Here is a 21,603-nt window from a genome sequence, read left to right as displayed (position 1 = left end):
CTGTAGTTTTTCTCATTAAAGAAGCCTGTTAACCCACCCCACACCCCACCACTGTGCTCCCCTCCCCACCTTTTCTCCTTTCCACAACTTGGTGTGGGGCTGAGATTTGACTAGAATTGCACAACTGGACCTCTCCTTTGAAAACTGATCCTGTTTTCTTGGGTCTCTGAATTTATACCAAGTACTGCAAAGAGACTGGAGACCCCTGAAGCTAGGGTAGAACACATTACCCAAACTGGTTTTGCTATAGGACTCCTCCCAAGGCAGCACAGTAGGCATCACACTGCTCTCAGGAGGAGAGACACACACAGAGAGAGAGAGAGAGAGAGAGAGAGAGAGAGAGACGGAGAGGTGGGAGAAAAGGGAGAGGAGAGAGAAGGAGAGATGCAGGGAGAAGAGGAAAGGTTGTGGGAGGGAGGACAAGAAGGGGAGGGGAGAAACAGTACTTTTCACTACCTGGGAAACAGCTGAGGGTAAAGTGGGATGTTTCTCTTACAACCAGCTGAAATTTGTGCTATAAAAAGTGATGCTACTTATTTTGGTGTTTTGAGAATGAAGGAAAACATCCCATGGCTCTTTACAGTTGCTGCTTATTTTTCTTTCTTTTCCTCCCTTGTTTGTTTGTTTTAATGCATTTGCATGTTTGCAGAGTCCTGCTTGTTTTGGTAAATGCCTCTTTAGCTCCCCATGAACAGCTGCTGTCCTTTCCCCACTGGGGCGCTCAGGAGGAGGTGCTGCTGCTCTGCAGCCTCAGCCCTCAAGACTCAGCCTGTCATAGCCTGATCCAAGCTCAGGGACAAGTCAGCCAAAGACCTCAGAGCTGCAGCTCTATCCCCTTACTCAGAATTCCTCTGAATAAATGAGCATATGGGTCCACTTGTGAAAATTCCTCTTCTCTGATACTTGTGCCTTGCTGTGGTGGGCAGAGAATGGCTTTCGGAGACAGACAAAGTAGGATTTTGCCTCTTACTGCCTGGATGGTCATGACTCACTCGCTCTGTTTCTCTGCGCCATACCTCACAGAAGAAGTGCAATAATAAGATAATGTTCCTATCTATTAGGGGCTCAACAAGTGTTTGTCTCTTCCTGTCCTCTCTCATCTTTCCTAGCTGTTGGGAATCACACACTGTTAGAACTGGAAAGAACTGCAGAGAATCCATGCAATCCACCATCATCATTTTAAAGATGGGGAAACTGAGGCCCAGTGAAGGGGAATGACTAATCCAAGGTCACATAATTAGTCAGATATAGGGCAGCACTTTGCCCTCATTCAATGTTCCTCCTACAACCAAAGAACTAACAAATACATATCGATCGATATGTTTCAGTCGTTAAATATTTCCTACTGTTTACTTAGGGCACAGACACCATTCATCGAGAATTCAAACAAGTCAGTCCTGGCCTCGGTCAACTTATGGATGGTCAGGAAGGCTGGCTAAAAATGGGAAAGTGTTGTGGAAAAGGTCTAATGGATTTCCATTGACATGGTTTCCCCAGGCTTTGAGAATTAGCTTATTTTTATAGGGTCTGGAAAACAAGGGATAAAAACATCCTCTTAAAGTGAAATAAGACAATGAGTTATATTTAAGAAGCTCTTGCTACTGAAAGATTGCGACAGACTTTGCACAACAGAAGCTAGAGACAGTGGGTGCTAAACAATGTGGATTTTGCAACCACCTTTTGTGTCCTCTGTGGTAACAGGGGCGTGGGAAAGGCTGGTTGTCCCCCTCTTCTCTTTTCTTTTCTTACCCCCCAGGTATACAGGGCAAGACTGAATCAACTTTCAGAAAGCCTCACTCTTGCGGAGCCAACAAAAATCATAACTTTCTCTTCTTCTGGATCTCATGAAACAAATCTGAGAGACGCTGTGCAGCTCTGCACAAGTTGTCCCCTTTCTGGGCCCTGTGATTCTACATGGTAACACAGAAGTTTGGACATGTCAGATGCATGAGATAATCTCTGAAGCTTTTTCCAGCTCCAACTTTAAGAACTTTACACAAAATTCTGTGCACAGAAGCAGCACCATCATCATCAAAAGGTGGTTATAAATATTCTTTTCAAAATCGTTATGTTTACATAGTGCCTAACAGTGTGCAGGAACACTTTTATCTGTAGTGCAACATTTAACCCTCACAACCACCCTGTGGAGTAGATTTCATCTGCTTATTCCAAAATAGAAAACTATGACTCAGAAAACTGAAGTGACTTGCCCAAGAACACACATTCAAGAAGTGGCAATGTGGAGGTTCAAACCCAAGTAAGAGTATTCCCAAAACTTGTATTCTTTTCAGGAAAGTCCACTCCCTTATAGCTCCAAACTAGGTGCATTAATAGATGCTAGCTCAAAAGCACTGAGGGAGTGATGTCATGCAGTTGAAAGACAGGCTCTTAGACCACTCGTGACGTCATAGGAGCTAGGCTTGTGGAAGACAGAGATTTCACCTATCTCTGAAACACATGGTGAACTAGGATGATGCAAATACCAGTCTCACTCTATCCCCCTTGGTTAGGAAGGTTATGCCTCCTGCCTGTGCCACCTAGGAAGCAGAATATCCCAGTATTTCAGAGATAAAAGAGAGCTAATCCTCTTTTTGTTCAGATGAGGACCTTGAGGCTCAGAGAAGGAAACTGATGTTTCCAGGGTCACCCTGCAAGCTATTGTCAATTCTGCCGCTGCAAGCCAGGTGAAGGAGGTTTTTTCACCACACAACCCTGCTTCCCTCAATTGTCCTAGGAATTCAGAGACTCATGGGCCTCTCAAGCCCAAAGGCAGAGCCGGCCAGAGGCCAGAGGATGGATGGAGAAGGGAGAAATGCACAGACTTTTTACAGCCACACAAATGGCTACCCAGCTTCAAAATCACGCTGTCTCCACTCGGCTACAAGTGGCCCAGGGCGAGTCTGCCGCGGGTCCCTTACCTCTGCTCGGCAGGGCTGTAGGTCTCCCCTCTCTGGCAGCTGCTCAGGGTGACGGGGTCAAAGTTGTCGAAGGAGCGGAGGGCCACCCCCGAGATGGCGACCAGGGGCGAACTGAAGCTCACACGTACCGCCTGGCTGTGGTAGAAGGGCTGGCTGAGGTCATGGACCACAGGGATAATCAGGGGATTGTTCCTGCAGCTCAGGACATGGAGGCCTGTCAGGGGAGACAGAGGGGCCGAGGGGCCAGGCTCATTACTCAAGGCCAGTCACGCCCTCCCCAACGGGCCCTTCCCGAAGCCCCCAGACCCTTTCATGTCACTGCACAAAAGCACCATTGGGCGGCCGGTGAGGATTTTGAGTCTGATTGAAAGTTTCTTTGTCTGCCTTTTTTTCCTTGGTTCCAAATCTTTCCAATCCCCCTGCCTCCCTGCCCCCTCAGCTTCCCCTTCACCTACTGCCCAAAGTCCCTCTCCCTCCCCCAAATGGCCACCCCTCAGCCAAGCATCCCAGGCCCTCACCTCCCTCCCACATTGCTGTAGGGCTTGTTGGTCTGAGTTGCTGGGTTTCAGGCTGCCTGCCTGGTCAGTTGGAAAAGTGATGGAAATAATTCATAGCAACAGGCGCTTCCCAGGGTAAAAAGCCCACTCTCATAAGTAATCTGTGAACCTGGGAGCAGCCCTGAGAGGAAAGGACCTCTTGCTTAGTCTGCAGAAGAGGTTGAGAATCGTGGGCAGGGATGGTTTTCCAGAGGAACACAGCCCAGGCATGGCTAAAACTCTAAGAAGAATCCAAGCTTGCCTCACTCAAGAGTCCTCAGTTTTGTTTTGTATTTTTTTAACGCAGGCAGCAGGTTCCCATTCTCCAAGAAGGAAGGGAGAAGGCCAGGGAGAAAAGATACACAAGGGACAGAAGGAAAGGAAGGCTGTGGCAAGATATAGTTGGCAAAACGGAAGCTGGCTTTGGTGTTGGGCGGACCTGAGTTTAAATGATGGTGTAGCCCCTTCCTAATAATGGGACTCCAGAAAGCCTCTAAAACTCAGTTTTCACATCCAAAAAATGGTATAATCCTAACCATGTCCTGGCAGACTTGCTATGTAAGGAGAAGTCTCTCGTGTGGAAGCCTGAAGCAGGTGCCCTTCTCAGTTCCAGAGGTGAAGCTGCCTCTGAGAATCCTGGGATGCTGTGGACTGAGGAAGATGGTGATGGTGGGGGTGGAGGGGAAAATCAGAAAGGCCTCAGGCATCAGTAGCAGGATCCAAAGAGCTTCTGTGGAACCAGACTTTTCCCCACTCTGCTGAAAAACCTCTCCTCAGAGCCCTGGGCTATGCAACAATAACTACGAAAATATTTGTTTCTCACTTAGGGAAATTTCCCAGGAATCCTGCTAAGTCCAGAGGGGTTTTCTTTCTCTTCCTTATTCATAGGTTCCCCTTGCCTTTAAAAGTAACTAAATAAATAAGCATAAAAACAAAACAAGAAAACTTTCCCTGATCCCTTGGCTTTTATCTGACCCTGAAATGACCCCTTCCTGCTTGCTTCATACAGGTCTTTGAAAGGCATTCTCTGCAGAATGGTCTGGGCACAGCTTTGAAGTCCAGGCTTCAGTACTGGCCAAGAATTCCAAATGCTTGGAGTAGCCAGGCTGCCCAGAGCTCTCCGGGGTAGACTGGAAGTGTGAAGGTGTCATAGGAAATTCGTAGCGACAATAGGAATTTCTTAGGTTCTGATCTTGTGCTAGGCATGGTTACAGCAGTGTCAAATAATAGCGCACTCTGACTCTAAGGTGGATATCATTGTCTTTGCTGTGTATATGAAGCAAGTGAGCCTCTAAGTAACGTGCTTTGAGGGCAGGAAGATTGCTCACCTTCTCAAGGTGAGTGAGTGGTGGGGACAGGATCCAAACCTCAGCTGTCAGCTCTGGATTCAGGCTCTCTTCTCTGAACCTCAGTACATGTGGGTATGCAAAGGGGTGGTACAAGTGGCAAGTCCAGCCCTTGTCCTCCCCCTTGGCCCTGCACTTAGGCAGGCCCTCCCCTTAGGCAGGCCCTCCCATGGTAGAACCTGACTCCTCAACTGCCTCCCTACTCCTACAATATTCCTATTCCTATTCCCATTAGAAACTTCTCCAGAGGTTATATTGGTGATACAGTCCCCACTTGGGGTGGAGGGTCATGAACACTCCTGGTTATAGGGTAAAAGGCAATAGGCTATGACACTGAAAATCTAACTAGTAATTCCTGACCTGCCATGTGACTTGGGGTCTCTCAGTGCCTCTCTTTGGGTCTCAGGTGGTGATATATACAATGGGGAAATGGCTCTTACTCAGTCTCCCTCCTTCTTGGGGTCTTTGGGGAATAATATGGGATATCTGAGGTTAAAGGGGGCTGGCAGAAGGGAGGGCTTGGCCATTGACTCCTTATCCCTGTATCTGCCAGATCTAGATTTCTCTGGATATATCACCACATCTTGATTTGAGGGCAACCAGAATGCCAAATAGAAAATAAGCAAGAAAGGGGAGAAAGGAAGGAAAAGCTCATTCTAAGCTGATTCTCACAACTAGTCATGGTGCAGAGGTGGAAGCAGGTACCAAGAGCAAGCCAAGCCCAGGAGAGCATGCTTACCTAGATCGTGGCTCTGATCTTTGGTATCAAGCAGCTGCACACTGATGGTCTCCTGTTTTTGGTCCCCATAATATGTCCCATCCGTCACCAGGTGGACAATGACAGCTGCAGCAACCATTGGCTGAGAAAAGTACGCCTGAAATTGCAAAGACATAGGAGGGTCACATGTGCACTCAGTCATGTGGTGGGGAGGCAGCCCCATTGGGGTGCATTTGAGGAGAAACTTCCTTTTTAAGAACTGGGCTACTACTCATCGGGGTCCAAGGTGGGAAGGGGGACAATGAAACCTAACAGTGAAGAGCACAGGCTCTGAGATCAGAAACCCAATTTCAATATTTGCTCTGCTCCTACTTAGCTGTGTGACAGTGAGTGAATGGCTGAGCCACTCTGGGTCTACATTCCATCATTTCTAAATGGTGGATTAAAAAAAACCCAACAGGTACATCATAGACTTGTTGTGAGGTTCTACTAAGATAATGAGATAATGAGAGTAAAGTGTGTAGCAAAGGTCCCGGTCCACACCAAAACCCACAAAACAACAATAAATACTATTATCTTTCACTTCTCCATGTCAACCTCTGCACTCAGCTTTGAGGAGAGAAAGCTAAAGAAGATATGGCCCTTGCATTTTTGGGAATTCAAAGTAGGTCAGTGACACACAGCCAAAATGCAATAATATCCACAATCCTTAGCCAGAAAGAAAGACCAGACAGCTCTGTAATACCATGTCACAAGTGCCTTCCTACAAGTGACCAAACATGTGCAGGACAAGAAGAGAGATAATGGTCACTTCTTTCTCTGGTGATCAGTAAAAGGTTCAAGGAGGAAAAGATAATTTTAAAAGATTTTGAACAATGAATAGGAGGTTCCAGGCGGACAAGATGTATCCCAAACTCTTTGCTAAAACAAGAGCTCAGTGGGGGCATTCCATGAGCAATTAGGATTCCATTTCAGGAAGCATCACACTGCTAAGTGTTTTGTTCCCTGTTCTTACAATTAACACCCTCAGCAGGTAGACAACCCATCTTCAGAAAGGGTCATGGGAGTCCGTGTTTTCTGTGGCTCGCTGCTGGAGATTCCAAAGCTCTCAGAGCTTCAGCTTACCCGGAGCCAAAAAGTGGTTTGAGCCAGCTGGGAATATGGATAGCTGATGGTGCAAGGGTACCAGGCGTGCTGGGAAATGCCTTCACTGAGATCTATCACCTTGGTTCGACACACCTGGAAAAACATAAAAAAAAAATTATGTTTTAGAGAGTGTCAGAAGTTCAACTAAATTCAATTTTACAAACCTTTACTGTTCACCTATTTTGCTCTTGGCACCACAGGAAAAAACAAGGATGAAAAGACCAGAATCTGGTCCAGGAGCTCACATTCTAATGCAGAAGAGGTAATCCTCAACACTTTTAAGGATATAATAGATAACGTGTTTTGATGGTAGAGATGACAGAGATATTCTCACAGAGACAAATCCTGGAGGAGATGATATTTGAGTTGGGACTGGAAGAGTAGGGCAGTGATAAGAGGAAGGGCATTGCAGGTGGAGGGAATAGAAGCAAGGCTCAGAGGAAAGCAGAAACCCAGAATGCTTAGGTTGTGATAAAATGCCTGTTACTACTGAGGCTGAGGGACAGTGGCAGAAAAGGTGGGTTGAATAATTAGATCTCATAGAATCTTGAATGTCAAGCAGATGATTTTAGAAGAAATCTGTAAATTGTGCTCCAAGTGATATTACAACAGAGAAAAGACTGTGAAAACATTAGCATTTGCTTCTCCATCAACAAAGAAAATCAGTTCCATCACTTTATACACACACACACACACACACACACACACACACCTACACACACACACACACACATTCATTCTCAATGACAGATAATACCAAACAGTATTAAAAGAAATAGGAAACATTTATAGACAAGCAGGATTCTTCAAACTTAGGAGTTTCTTGCATATTCAAATGTCACTTTGTTTACTGATTCATTCATTCATTTGAATGATATTTATTGAGTAACTATTGCTTGTCAAACACTCTGGGACAAAATGATAAAAAAAGACAGATGCTGAAGAGCTTAGAGCAGGCAATGTGTGCAGATATTAGTCAAGTAATTACAAATACATATATAAATATAAACAGAAAACAGTGTAATGAGGGAAAGAGGATAGGAACAGCTGAGCTGTCCTTGACATTGGTGAGGCCTTTGGTAGAAGGTCATCCCAAACTGACACTTCTCCTCTGGTCTCTAATGTGGCTCCTCTCTCAAAACTTCCCTGTGAATTTGGTCCTGTCATTTCATGTCTTCTCAGTGCATTCTACTCATCTGAAAAGTACGGCTGACCTGGAGAGCCCTGAGGATCTCATATGCTATTGAAAAAAAGTGATATATCCTCAACAAGATCAAACAAACATAAACACCTAAAACAAGCAAAAACAAAAGTAAAATGGAAAAGTATACACAAGGATTAAGAATATCCATTTCTACAATAAATATAGTAGGAAAAGATTGGAAATAGTTTATATGTTCTCCTGTTGGTGGAGAAATGTATAAAATATGAAATATTCACATGACAGAATTCTATTATGACAAAGGAACAGTAAGAGAAATAAACTAGATTCATATACAAGGATGATATAAAAATATTTTAATGCTTGGCTCAGTATGGTCTCTAGTCAAATGAAAAGGAAGCCCTAATGGTAAGCTCACAGCCATCAACATGGAGAGATCACAAAACGTAACATTGAGTGGAAAAAAAGAAACAAGGTGCAAATGGATAAGTACATCATGACGTCATTTATAAAAATAACACAAAGCAAAACTATATATTGCCCAGTGATTCATGTGAATTAAAAATAGAGTAGAGAAGTATACATCAAATTCAGGGTGGTAGTTGTTTCTATGTATCAAGGAAGGGAATGACATTGGGAGTCAGGGAAAAAAGGGCCCTCAATCTTATTTGTGGTGTGTTATTTTTCTTACAGAAAGAGACATGAAGCAAATATGAAAAAATTTGCACAGTTGTCAACTGCAGGTGGTCCATAAACCTGTTATACATAGGTGGTTTTGGTTTATATCATCCTATGTAATTTTATAAATTAAAAAAAAATCCAAACTGTTAGCTTAGAAAGCCATTGAAAACAGATATAAAACCATCAACATCAGTTTTCCTAACAATGTGTTCAGTACAGTGGGCTCCAATGACCTGGACCAGGTCTGAATTTTCTACGACAGCCCATCCTTCTTACTCTTGGCACCATCTTGCTGAGAATCCCATCTATATTCTATGCTATGTGCCATCCTGGGAATCCCATCTATAAATCTGTGCAAACTCAAATGCCTCTCTTTCCATTACTTCTTGCAATGGTTCTGGCTTCAAGGAGGTCTTGGAAAATGCCAAGTCTCAATTATCTTTGTAATAAGTAGACACTAATCGAAGCACATGGTTGCATCATAATCTGCAGTTGCAAGCATTAGTACTTTTATTTTTAAATAAACCTTTTGTTGAAGTAATTTCATATTTATAGTAAAGCTGCAAGTATAATACAGATAATACAGATAACCAAAATGTGGTGTGCAATTGTGAACAAGTTGCCTTATCTTTTGGCCCTTAGTTTACCTTGCACATCTGAATGCTGGGTTATACAACAGGTTTTCATGCGTCTTCCATGGATTCCTTGGATTCCATGAAGAAGTTGGCCAGGGGATCATGATGTAGAGAAGATCTACTTAGTTTCCACTCTACTATTTCAAACAGAGCATCTCCACTCACCTGTTTTATATATCAAGCTGCCTTATAATATTTCATTTAAGAAAAGAGTTTCATTGCTTTAAAAACATCAAAAAGTATTGAAATGTGTTAGCTGCCAAAGTTCCCCTCACCCCGGCCCTAGAAATTGATGGGTTCTGAGAGCACAATATTAATTCTCTGAATATCACTGGTGACTTCTTGAGAAGAAACATGCTATGAATCAACTATCCCATTGCCTAGGAATTAGGTGATGGCTTCAGTTATTCAAATCTCTAGAAGTCTCACACTGAGGAGGCTAAGAGTAGAACACAGCCACTTAAATGGGCTGGAAGACGTTTTTAAGTTTATTTATTTCTCTCAAAAACAACTGGGATCGGGTTTAGGCAGATCTGCCAGTGGATTGTGTTACACTTTACAACAGTGCAAGACTTTGCATAAACTATCTATGGAATTTGAAATCCAGGCCAGCAATTCGACATGTATCATTTCGGAATTCTTTCCCCTTGTGTTCTTAGCTGTCTGTCTCCCAGCAGAGCTTGGTGAAGCACATCTCTGAAGGCTGGATTGGGGGTGGGTCTTATCTCTGCAATCGAAACATTCATGGCTACAGGAATCTTTGACATGAACAAAGCCCTCTTATTGCTTAAATACTATTTCCTCTTGTCAGTTCTAGTAGCACTAGACAGGGTTTTAGAGGAATATACTGGCGTTATTTTATTCTTCTGCTTTCCTATTTTGTTTTGTGTTTGTTTCAAGTTGGCTGCAATCCTGACCAAGGACAGTCAAAGCAGATCAGAGAAGAATGAACAAATCCAGCTGAAATTTTGCCCAAAGCCCTAGTTGATCTGCAAAATCATCTATGTTCCTGGGGAAGTGGAGGGAGGCTGGAGAGGAAGAGAGAGGCAAACCCTTACAAGCCTCCTGCTTTCATAGACGTTGAGTGAATTTGCTCATTCAGCAGCCATTTACTGAGGGCATATGGCATGCCAGGCTTCAGATAACTGCAAACAAAAGAGCCTTGCCATGACACAGAGTTGGTCACTAAGGACACAAGTGTGATCTCCAAGGTGACTGATTTTATGGGGATGCTCTGTTTTCATCCACCCTTGTTTTTTTGTTTTTTTTTTTTGTTTTTTTGGGCTTTTTTCACTTTCCAAAAAGGCAAATCCAACTCCATAAAGCATTGCTGAACAATGTTGACTTTAATGAATGTTTTGGGAGGAGACATGCAGGAGAGTTACATCACACATTCTAGGGGCCTCTTTAGCTCTCCCTACCATCACCCCTAAGCTCCTCTTCACTTATCATCTCCCTTCCTCCAGTTTCTTCAGTGACACTGGCTCCAGTGACATTCCCAATCTTTCTCAACCTTTTCCCCCTTCCCAATCTGCCCATTTCTTATACCCCATGCAGAGCCATACTCCATCCTTCCAGTGATGCTGAGGTTCTTCCTAGCCTTCCAGCCCTAGAGATGTCAGGAAGTAACACAGTAACCCTTTTTCCCCTCTCTGCCATGCTGGTGTGAACAAGACCTGCTCCCTCCTTTCACATTGTTCCCTGTCTCGTGGAACACATCAAGACTGCTCTAGAAACACTGGCAAGCTCTAGGCTTTCAGTTTTAGGGAAATGGAAAAGGAGATAAGGAGAGATTCTATGGAGCTGAAACCTGTTTTTCTGTCCTGCCCAGTCCCGTGTTTATTGCAGTATTATTCATGATAGCCAAGATGTGGTAACAACCTACATGTCCATCAACAGAAGAATGGATAAAGAATATGTATATACAATGGAATATTACTGGACCTTAAAAAAGGAAAGTCTGCAATCTGCAATAAGAGGAATGAATTTTGAGGACGTTATGCTAAGTTAAATAAGCCATACATGGAAAACAAATACTGCATTAGCTCACTTAATATGAAGTGTCTAAAATACTCATTCATAGAACCAAAGATGAAATGAATGGTGGTTGCTAGAGGATGGGGAAGGAAAAAGTGATCAGTGACTAATCAATAGGCATAAGGTTTCAGTTAAGCAAGATGAATAATTTCTAGAACTCTGCTATAAAATATTGTTCCTATAGTGAACAATACTGTACCATACACTTAAAAATTTGTTAAGAGGGTAGATCTCATGGTGTGCTCTTCCCATAATAAAAAATAAATAATTATTACTTTGAATGACTCTTCCCATAATAAAAAATAAATAATTATTACTTTGAATGACTAAAATGTTGACATTCAATGTTGATCCACTGGCCTGAAAGTATTTGACTCTTTGAACCCCTGGTACAGGTTTAATGGTGTCTACACTGGCAGAAAACCTGCTTGCTTCTTTTCTCATCCTGGGCAATCTAGCAGGTCCCTCCAAGCAGCTTCCCCAGCCCTTATTCTAAGAAAATAGTTGGTCCCTGGGGTGGCTTCAGGTCACAGCTTTGTTGTCCTGGGACAACAATAAATAATTACATTTATTAATGTATAAATACATTAAATATTTTTACATAAAATATTTTATTACATAAAGTAAGTGAAGGGAAAAATAAATTGATATAGCAGTGCTAGGCAAAGAGCAGATGTGGTTGGGCTGACAAGCACCCTCACTTAGGTCCTCTCAGGTTGGAGGAGGGATGACATAGCCTCTTGATTACTTCATGGACATACAGCTCATTTCCATTATAGAAAGCCTATGTACCATTGGACAGTCCTCTCCAACAGTCAGAGAGAGAGAGACTCCTGGCTCCACTTTCTCCTACTGTTTCTTCTAAGTAGCAATGCCTATAAGCTTTCTTATTTTAAAGTTAGATGGGACTAGAATAGGTTATCTGCTGAGACCATTCCCCTTTGCAGTGGTCAAGGGAGGGGAGGTATCTTGCACAGTAATGTATAGCCAATATGGAGCAACATATTTATGAAAAAGCAAAATTTTCTGTCTCCCAGAAATAGTGCACTTTTCTCACTTATGTTCTGTACCTTATTGATCCTATTTTTGCCATGTAGAAACATCTCCAGTGACATTTATACCTCTTCCCCCAAGAAATCATGGCAGAAATGACAGACAGCAATTCTAGTGCCCAACACCATTCTCTTCTCCAAGATACCCAGCCCCGTGTCTTTTATGGAAGCTGGGCAGATGACTGCTTCTCACCCTCATCCTAGCACCTGGAGGAACTGAAAGGCTAGTGACCCCTTTTCCACTTGGCCTTGAGGGAGGGCCACTCATTTTAGCAGAATCCCTTCGACTCTCCATTATCTGCAGAGATAATCTGTGTTTCCTTCAAATACCATCCATGGACAGTAGAAGACCTGGCTTAATTCCAGCTCTGTCACCAATTAACTGGACATTTCTCTCACTCTCCAATTCCCCCTCTGCAATTGTACTAAATGGTTGCGCTCAATGACCTTTAAGGGCCCCAGGAGCTTAAGGACACCCACAGTCATAACATCCACCAAGGGTTTCATAGTCACAATATCGTTTAACCCTGATAGTCTGGGAGATTAGAGCCACTGCATTTTCTCTGGTGAGAAAATGAGGCTCAGAGGCTTTGAAAAACCCTTTCAAGGTCCTATATCCAGTTGTATATCACAACTAGGAGTTGACTGATCTCTAGAATTCCATGTTCTGTATACTTAATTACAAAGCAACACAATTGCTACTTGGACTCGACCGAAACCTCTGCTTCCTCTGGTGGAGAAAGGGCACCAAAGACCAGTCTTTTTGCTTCTGGTCCCACCACATTCATTCATAAAAATGCTCCCCATAATTAACTTTCCAAAGGGGAAAAACTAACCATACCACCCTGCTACTTATCCACCCACCATGCTGCCCACGATCCACAGGATGGAACCTTCCCTTGACACAGCTTACAAAGGCTTTCAGGAGCTGGTTTCAGCAGCTTCCACCAATTTCACTGCTCTCTGTGCTCCCTTCCCTGGCATCTATACAGTGATGTCTCCTTCAAGCTGGACAACTCTTTCTCCCACATGTTGTAGACTCCCCCTCCATGATGCGGGAGCCCAGAACCCCCACCCCGACCACTGCTGCACTGCCCATTTTGTGAAATACTACACGCATTTCAAAGCCACTCTCAAATATCATCCCTCCTCTGAAAGCCTTTACTCACTCCCCAGGCAGAATTAATTGCTCTTTTTTATGTGTCCATATAGTTCCTTATTTATACCTCAGTTACAGCACCTGTCAAGTTAGATTATAGTTGTTTAGTGTCCAGTCTCATCTCTTTAAACTCTGAAGACTTCCAAGGTGAGAAGCATGTTTTATTTATCCTCAAATAAATCCCAGCAGATTTCCCAGCACACAGGAAATAATAGGGACCCAGCAGGCAACAGCAGCAGTAGCAGCAGCAGCAGCAGCAACATGTATCAGGTGCCTATTCTATGCTGGGCACTGTTTTAAGGACTCCATGTGTACTAAATCATGCAGTGCTCACAAGGACTCTGTGAAGTAGATATTAGAATGATTCTCATTTTACAGATAACAAAATTGAGGCCCAGTAATTTGCCTAGGGTCACACAACTAATTAGCGGTAGAACCAAAATTGAAATCCACGCACAAATTTAGCCCACATTCTTAACCATGGATGTTAACTTCAAGAGAGCCTGCCTACATACCTCTCAGGGCTGTGACAAGATTTTTAAACAAGAGAATGGATGTATCTGTGCTAGCGGGGTCTTAATCTCAGCCACATGGAAGATGGAATTGGGACTTCTTGTCTTCCCCTGGGGCTCCTGAAATAGAAGCTGCTTCAACAGACCAAAACAGGCCTTTTCAGGTCTGCCCTGGAGTGGAGTGATACGGTAGAAAGAACCTGCAACTGCCAGGCAAGGGACCTGCCTCCTAGAACTGACTCAATTGCTCACTTTTTCTGACCTTCTCTCTTCCTATTTATGGAAAGACAAAGTAAGATGAATTTATCTCCAGAGGGCTTTTCAGTCCTGACATTCTGCTGGCTTTTGATTCACAGCTTCTCTGGTGAATGCTGCAGAAAAGAATGTTGACTCTAAGTGTAAAACAAGCAAAGAAACAAACAAACAACAACAGCAACAACAACAAAACCACACCGTGCAGCAGGTGAACATCCTGTTGACTTCTGAGACTTACGGGTCCCTTTCTCTGAAGCTGAAGGCTAATTTCCAAGACACCTTTTTAGACAAAGACAATCAGAACAGTAACATAAAAGTTTACTGCAGCCTTTCCAGCAATGCGTTTTCTCTCTCTCTCTCTCTCTCTCTCTTTTCGTGTCTGCAATTACATGTTGCAAAATAGCTGGGGAAATCCTTCGTCCAGAGCTTTGGGATCATTGGATGTCTGAGCTGGGAGGGTCCTCGGAAATTCTTACTCCAATTCTCACATTTGATGGATGGAGAAACATAGCCCGGTGAAGGGAGAAGAGACTGACTTAAACATATACAGTAAGCTCTTCTGTGATGGGCCAGGATGTCTGGTGGTGACTAGGGATTCCAGGTCTGCAGCAACAGAGGACTCTGTGGCTCCAGGACCTGGGGACTCTTGTCCACTCAGTGCACTGCCAGCCGCTACATCCAGCACCCGCCTTCAAATCCCCCTCCTTTGCAGAAGACTGCTTTCAATTAGAGGAGTTAACGATGTCTTGCTTTCAAAGGGTTTTTTAAAATCCAGTTTATCTTCCACCCACACACGATGTACACAAAGGCAGGGAGACGGAGGGAGAAGAGGGGGAGCGGGGGCTCTGGTATTTTCCCACACAGGGGACATGCCATGAGGTTTCCATTGAATTTCGATGTTACAGATTTACATGCCCTTTTGTCAATCATGGGAGGGAGGAAGTGCTCATCAAGCCTCTAGCCCAACCTCTCCAATTTCCTTTTTCCAACCAAAGGGACCTGCGAATGAGCCTTATAGAAGAAAATAGGAAAAGGAATGGGGAGGAGGAGTGTGGGGATGGATACTGACAATAACAATACGCATAAATGCACGAGTGTGCAACACACACACACACACACACACACACATACACACACGGCCAGGCAGTGTTTCTCAATATTTCTCCTTAGGCCACATTTTAACCTCAGGCTTGCAGTTCCAATGCAGGGTTATTTCCCAAGAATTGCAAGGGTGCAAGAAGGACATAAGTTGATTTCCTGATATAAACCCCCAAGATCCTTAAGGGTCCTGAGGACTACAGAAGGGAAAGCCTGCTGAGAGACAGCCTGTAAGACTACAGCTGTAAAGGGCCTCAGGGAACCTGGACACAGAATGGCCCAGGTGAAATAAAACCTCCTCCATAAACTAGGCTTTGCTCTTTTTATCAGATGGTGTTCCCCCTCCTCAGTGTTCTCCTGGGAGAGTGGGAGAGGGCACCAGCTCTTTTTATTTTATTTTATTTATTATTTTTTTTTGAGACGAAGTCTTCCTCTTGTCCCCCAGGCTGGAATGCAATGGCATGATCTCAGCTCACTGCAACCTCCGCCTCCCAGGTTTAAGCGATTCTCCTGCCTTGGTCCCCCAAGTAGCTGGGATTACAGGTTCCTGCCACCATACTCAGCTACTTTTTGTATTTTTAGTAAAGATGGGGTTTTTACCCTGTTGGCCAGACCTCAGGTATTCAACCCGCCTCAGCCTCCCAAAGTGCTGGGATTACAGGCGTGAGCCACCACGCCTGGCCGGCACCAGCTCTTAAAGATGGTCTGCCCAAAATGGGTGCTGCCTGTGTATTATCTCATTTTACCCTCCTAATAATCTTGTGAAATAAGCATCTTTATCCCCAGTTGAGATTTGGGTAGGCATTTATTAGCTTGTCAAGACTTAGTAGTCAAACTCATGCTCATCTGACTCAAAGTCTGTTCTGTACTTACTCCATGGCTTGACCTCCCAATAACTCTTGGTCCACACCCTTGGTGTAATACACTTGCATTGTGGTTCCTTGTATGTCCATCTGAATCTCCACATATGAGCTTCAAAGACAGTGCCTATGCCTGATTTCTCTTTCCTTTTCATCAGTGTTTAATGCAGGTTACTGGGCAGGGCTCACTGAATGTCCCCTATGTTAAACTAATATGGGTTTTTCAAGGCTTTATAGGCAGTTCACTGTTGATGCATTAGATCTAGAAATCCAAGTCTATAGGGCCTAGACCAATGTTTAGAGATAATAATAACCATGTAGTGCTGGAAAGGGACCAGGAGAACCAGGACTCATTCCCATGTGACATCAGTGCTATCATTCTCTCATCCATTGCACAGGACAGGCACCATTAATTAAATAGTGCATCCCTGAAGGTAGGCCTCTAAATCCATCTCAACAAAACACCATGGGGAGTCATTGTCAATTGCTCAGAACTGGCCTAGAAGATGAACCCTATTTGCAATTCTTGAACTTGGTCAAGTTCAAGAAGAATGAGCTTTTACCTTTTCTATCTTCAGTATTAAGAGTAGAGGAAGGTCCAGCTTAGATACTAAGCAAATATTCGTTGAATAAAAGAATGTATAACAACAATAACGCTTTACATGTCTCATCTCAGTTAATGCATATAATGAATAAACACAATTCAAATCTTCCAGCTTCAGGTTCAGGGCCTCTCCCACTACCTGCAGAGCACTATAGACCTCTCCTACCTGGGATCTTCTCTTCATTCCTACTCCTGTCCCTGCTTCCCTCTTATGCCTCTAATTCCAAACTGACCCACTGAACACAGAAAACTTTAAGGGAAACCAAGGGTTAACAGATACACAACACAACACACAGGCACACACACACACACACATACACCTCCTTTTTACACACTTAATAGCAATGGCAGCAAAAAGAGAGGGGGGAGCCAGGCTTTCTTTTACCAACCATTAGAAACAATTATCACTTTCCCCAGGCCTCCAGAGCAGCTTTCCCCTTTGATGCCTGCCTTAAAGAGATAGAGGGGAAAGGGAGGGGTGGTTTGCCTTTCTTTCAATATGAGGATTTATTATTTGGCATAGACAGACAATCAAGGAAAGAAGAATTTCCTGTGTGCAGGGCCAGAGTGTGAAACAGAGAGATGGCTTCTTCTTCCCTCCCAGAGTTCTAGAAATAGCAGCAGATCTCAGGGCCTCCACCCAGGAGACACTTTCTGATAAGATAACTTGGCATTGGATGCCCTCCAGCCTTGGGCTCAGCTCTGGGCTGATTAGCACCTCGTTGCTCCAGGGATCTGTCCCTAACACATTAGGCATTTCACACTCCGTAGGGGTCTTATACCCTTCAGGCCGGCACCTCCCCACAAGTCTGAAATCCTGGGATTTAGGGTGCAAACCCCTGGCCAGGCCAAATGATCATGGAGGAAAAGCCAGGCTTTCAATGGAAAGGGAATATAGAAATCATATAAGGCATCATTGCCCTACAGCATACTAACATTTTTACAGGTAGGGAAACTAAGTTTCTTAGAACTGATATGGTTCGGAATCATAGAATCGATTCTTAGAGACTACTCATTAAATTGCTCAATTTCATACACACAGGTTCAGGATTTCTGGGGGACAGCAGATAGATGTCTCAACCTTCTTCTAAGGGAAAAGCTTATGTTAGAGGCCTAAGACAGCATTCATGAAAGTGGTAAAGCTAACATGTTTTCTTTGCCATCATTTACTGTCCAGCACCTATGTTCCAAACATAGAATCCCCACATTCCCGGGAAGCCAGTGTTACTATCCTCCTCCTTGTTTGTCCTATAGATAAACAGCCTGGGCTCAGAGGTAATAAATAAGGCACCAAGGCCACACCTGTCAGGAGTGGATGTTGAAGTCTGTGTTACTTCAAGTCTATCTCCTATTCCCAGTCCATTCTACAGATGAGAAAACAGAAACCCACACAGTGTACACGCTGATCTTAATGAGAATGGTGACAATAACGGTGAGGATGATAAATATCCAAATGCTTTCACCTCCGTGGACACCATCCTTATGGTGTCATTGTGACGGGGCGATGCATCGCCCACCCCACCCCCTTTTTTCAAATGGAGAAAGAAAATTCACAATAGCAGTGGAAGTACTGATTAAAATAATGACACTAGTCACTCATTTATATTGCATGAAATGTTAGTTCTCACACCTCTACCCCGTGGGGTTGGCATCAGCTCTCCGTTCTGCAGACAGTACAGCCAGGCATCGGGCCGAGTCTCTTCCTGGATGCCCGTTTTGAGGAGGAGATGGGCAGGGGGCTCGAGCTCCTCCAGCTAGTAAATCCTCTAACAAGGGAGAGTGATTAGTGTCGGATGTGGCGGTCGCCTTTTGTGCTGCTGACAACTGCTGCCATTAAAGGCCTGGCCGTGCTCATTTCACACGGGCCCTCCGCAGGCCTGCTCCCTGTCTCCCTAATTATGCCATTCACTAGTCGCCCAGGCCCGCCTATGAACTCCTGACCCAGCACTGAAAGACTTGGGATCTCATTACTAATCTCTTAAGCCACCTAGTCCTCCAAAATACATCCATTTAAGTTGGAGGCCAAGGCTTTGGGGTGGGAGGTGGGGAGAGGGAAAGTCTGGCACAGAGACTTCTCATGACACGGCTATTTCCCCTTTCGGGAGACTGTGGCCTGAGCCACAGGGCAGCTGGCATGACTGTCCGGCTCAGCCCAGGGCAGGCCCTGCTGAGGGCCGGCGACGGGGTCTTGAGACTAGGAGTCCCTTGGACAGAAAGGGGAGGACATCTGGGCCCACCTGTTTGTAATTTCAGGGGTGCGGGTGGGGGATGAGGCCTGTGTTTGTTTTAATTATTATTATTGTTGTTGAAAAGGGAGGAAAAAAATGAGCAGAAACTGCTAACATCTGGAGGCTGCCGTCCAGTTTACGTAATCTCTTGCAGCAGAGGAGGAACACGGGATCCCCAGCCAGATGGTCCGTGGGTGACTTCACAGCACATGTGCTACCTCCAAGAGTTAGATGCTGACGGGGTTAAAAGAGTGGGATGCAAAACCTTCCTTATATTCTTACAGGGTGAGAGGCAGTGGTTTGGGTGCTCCCAGGGATCTGTTTTCTTTTGAAAGAACCATTTTTTTTTTCTTGTCCAGACTAGGCTCAAATGTTTCTACGTCTCTCTCATTCAGTCATTCACTCATTCAACAAACATTATTTAGCACTTATTGATGTGTTAGGTTCTTCATTCCCATGGTCCGCATGAAGAAAATGGACCCCAAAGGAACGAAAGCAATAAAGATAAAAATTCCTTCTCCTAAAAGCTCCCAAACCCATGGGGGTAGGAGATGAAGAATGAAGCAAGCAAACACTCATAGAGAAATGTGGTAGGTTCTGCGTTCAAGTGCTGTGAAGGCTGAGGGAGGGGCTTGGAGAAGGGAGTTGCTGAGGCAATCTATGTCTGAAGGCCAGGTCTTAATATCAATATCAAATGGGCTCTAGAGAGCAGGAACTGGAGAAAAAAAGAAAAAAAAAAAGGCCAGTGAAGGAGAAAAACTCGGCCACAGCTAAGCCATAACAAACCCAGTTTTCCAAATGATGTCAACAGCAGAGGCGTGAAGGATAAGTTTGAGATGCTGAATATTGCTGTGAACACAGTTCTGAGCATGTTATTTTAAAAAATACATTGCTAACTTTCTGTAGTTTAAACTTTATTTTTGCATTTGTTCTGAAAGAAATTAATGAAATGTTACAAATTCTAGATCAGAATATAAAACCAGTGTAGACTCTGGATCAGATCAAGAGAGCACCGTTAACTTCAGTCAGGATAAACACTTGACTCTAGACAGGAGCACAGAGCTACTGCCAGCAGTAGAAAATTCCAAGGCATTTCCAGCTCCAGATAAGAATCCTGAAAAATCATGAATTTTATTTCAGAGCCCAGAGGCATTGTCAGTTCTAGAGCAGTATGTTGAGCACTGAAACACTTCCAAGTTCTGGACCAGAATACAAAAACACCATAATCCTAGAACAGGGCTGGGTAATGCCTTCTGCTCTATAGCCCCAAACCTGAAACTGACTGAGATTTAGACACTGAAGATAAAAAACACACATCTACTTAGCTTTAATCCAAATGCTTTCACTGCTGGCTCTAGAGTGAAATTCAGACACACAGCCAACCCTGGAGTAAAGCACTAAAACATGGAAATCTCCATCACTCAGCTCAGAGCTACTAAGACTAAAGGGGACTGTCTTAGGAAGCTTCTACACCTCTCCTCGTCCTCTGATTTTAAATCAAAGCCCCTGGGCATTCATGGGTTAATCAGAAAAGTGATGACCACATCCAAGTTTGGTGCCTGGTCACCGAAACCCTTGGTTACAAATAGTTGAACAGTGGTTAATGGCAGTTTTGACCACACTGGCCTATTCAAGAAAGGTCAGAGGAGTGATTTTTTACTTAAAAACATCTGTCTTGAAAGAACAAGACTTTCTCAAGTTCATAAAACTAGAAGTTTCCAGGTTGTTGTTTTTGTTTCCTCCCCTCTTCCCCCTTTCTCCTGTTATTCAGCTTTCCAAATTAAGAGCTGTGTGTTCCAGATTGTGTTGAAAATGAAGTACAAGTCACATTACCTGCAGGGAACCTCACTAGATGCCAAGACGATCATGCAGAGTGCATTGTCTCTGGCTCCTGCTTCTCACTGCAGACCTCAGGGTCCTCCCATCCCCTCTTATAGCCTAAATGAGTAAGGGCTGGGAATTGCTGCATGATTCACTCTCTTCTTTTTGCTTTTGAAGAGGAGGCAGTACTCTTGTCTAGGTTGCCTCGAGCTTGATTTTTTCCTAGGAAGAGTCTCCAAAGGATGCAATGCAGTGATGTATGTGAGGGACAGGCGGACAGTAGTCACTTATGTTTTTAACAGTGTCCTGCAGACCTTCCAATTCAAACAAGAACTCCCATTTTTAAAGACAAAAGTGGCATTTCTCCCTGGCCTGCCCTTCCACGTTTCAGAGGTAGAAACAGTGACTGTGATGTACAAACCGGGGAGCTTTGTCCACCACAGGTGCAATGGACACTATTGACTTATGTGTCCACCATTCTATCAGCAGAGTTCTCTGAGGAACAAGGACCTTCCAGAGTGATGCTTTCCCCTAGTGGCAGCCTTGGCCAGGACAACAGACATCTGCACAAAAACAGGGTGTTGAAGCAGCTGTTCTGAGATGCAGTGCCTGGGAATCCGGGATCCACAATGTGAACTTCTCAACAACCCCTGCACCTGCCACTTGCCTGAATCTTTCACTGAGGACCAGAAGCCACATGCATTTTAAATCAAAGGAATGTGAGTTGGAATTTCAGCTTCTGCCATTCACTGACAACATGGCCTTGAACCCTTCATAAAGTTTAATATCTTCCACTGCAGAATGAAATGATGGTACCTATGTTGTAGGGTTGTGA

At 44.1% G+C, this 21,603-nt stretch overlaps 1 protein-coding gene across 1 annotated transcript in view; it reads right to left on the bottom strand.

Annotated features, from left to right (window-relative positions):
* Positions 1-21,603, bottom strand: part of LOC105487115 (pappalysin 1) — a 250,659-nt gene that overhangs the window by 66,543 nt on the left and 162,513 nt on the right. The window contains exons 11-13 of the mRNA XM_071078810.1: positions 6,644-6,757; positions 5,540-5,675; positions 2,919-3,132 (exon numbers count right to left, since the gene is read on the bottom strand). Of these exons, the coding sequence (XP_070934911.1) occupies positions 2,919-3,132; positions 5,540-5,675; positions 6,644-6,757 (464 nt within the window). The remainder of the gene's footprint in view (positions 1-2,918; positions 3,133-5,539; positions 5,676-6,643; positions 6,758-21,603) is intronic.

The sequence above is a fragment of the Macaca nemestrina genome, chromosome 14 (genome assembly GCF_043159975.1).
Source record: "Macaca nemestrina isolate mMacNem1 chromosome 14, mMacNem.hap1, whole genome shotgun sequence".
In the NCBI taxonomy this organism is placed as follows: domain Eukaryota; kingdom Metazoa; phylum Chordata; class Mammalia; order Primates; family Cercopithecidae; genus Macaca; species Macaca nemestrina.
Note: the sequence above shows the minus strand (reverse complement) of the source record. Positions and strands in the feature narration are given on the sequence as shown.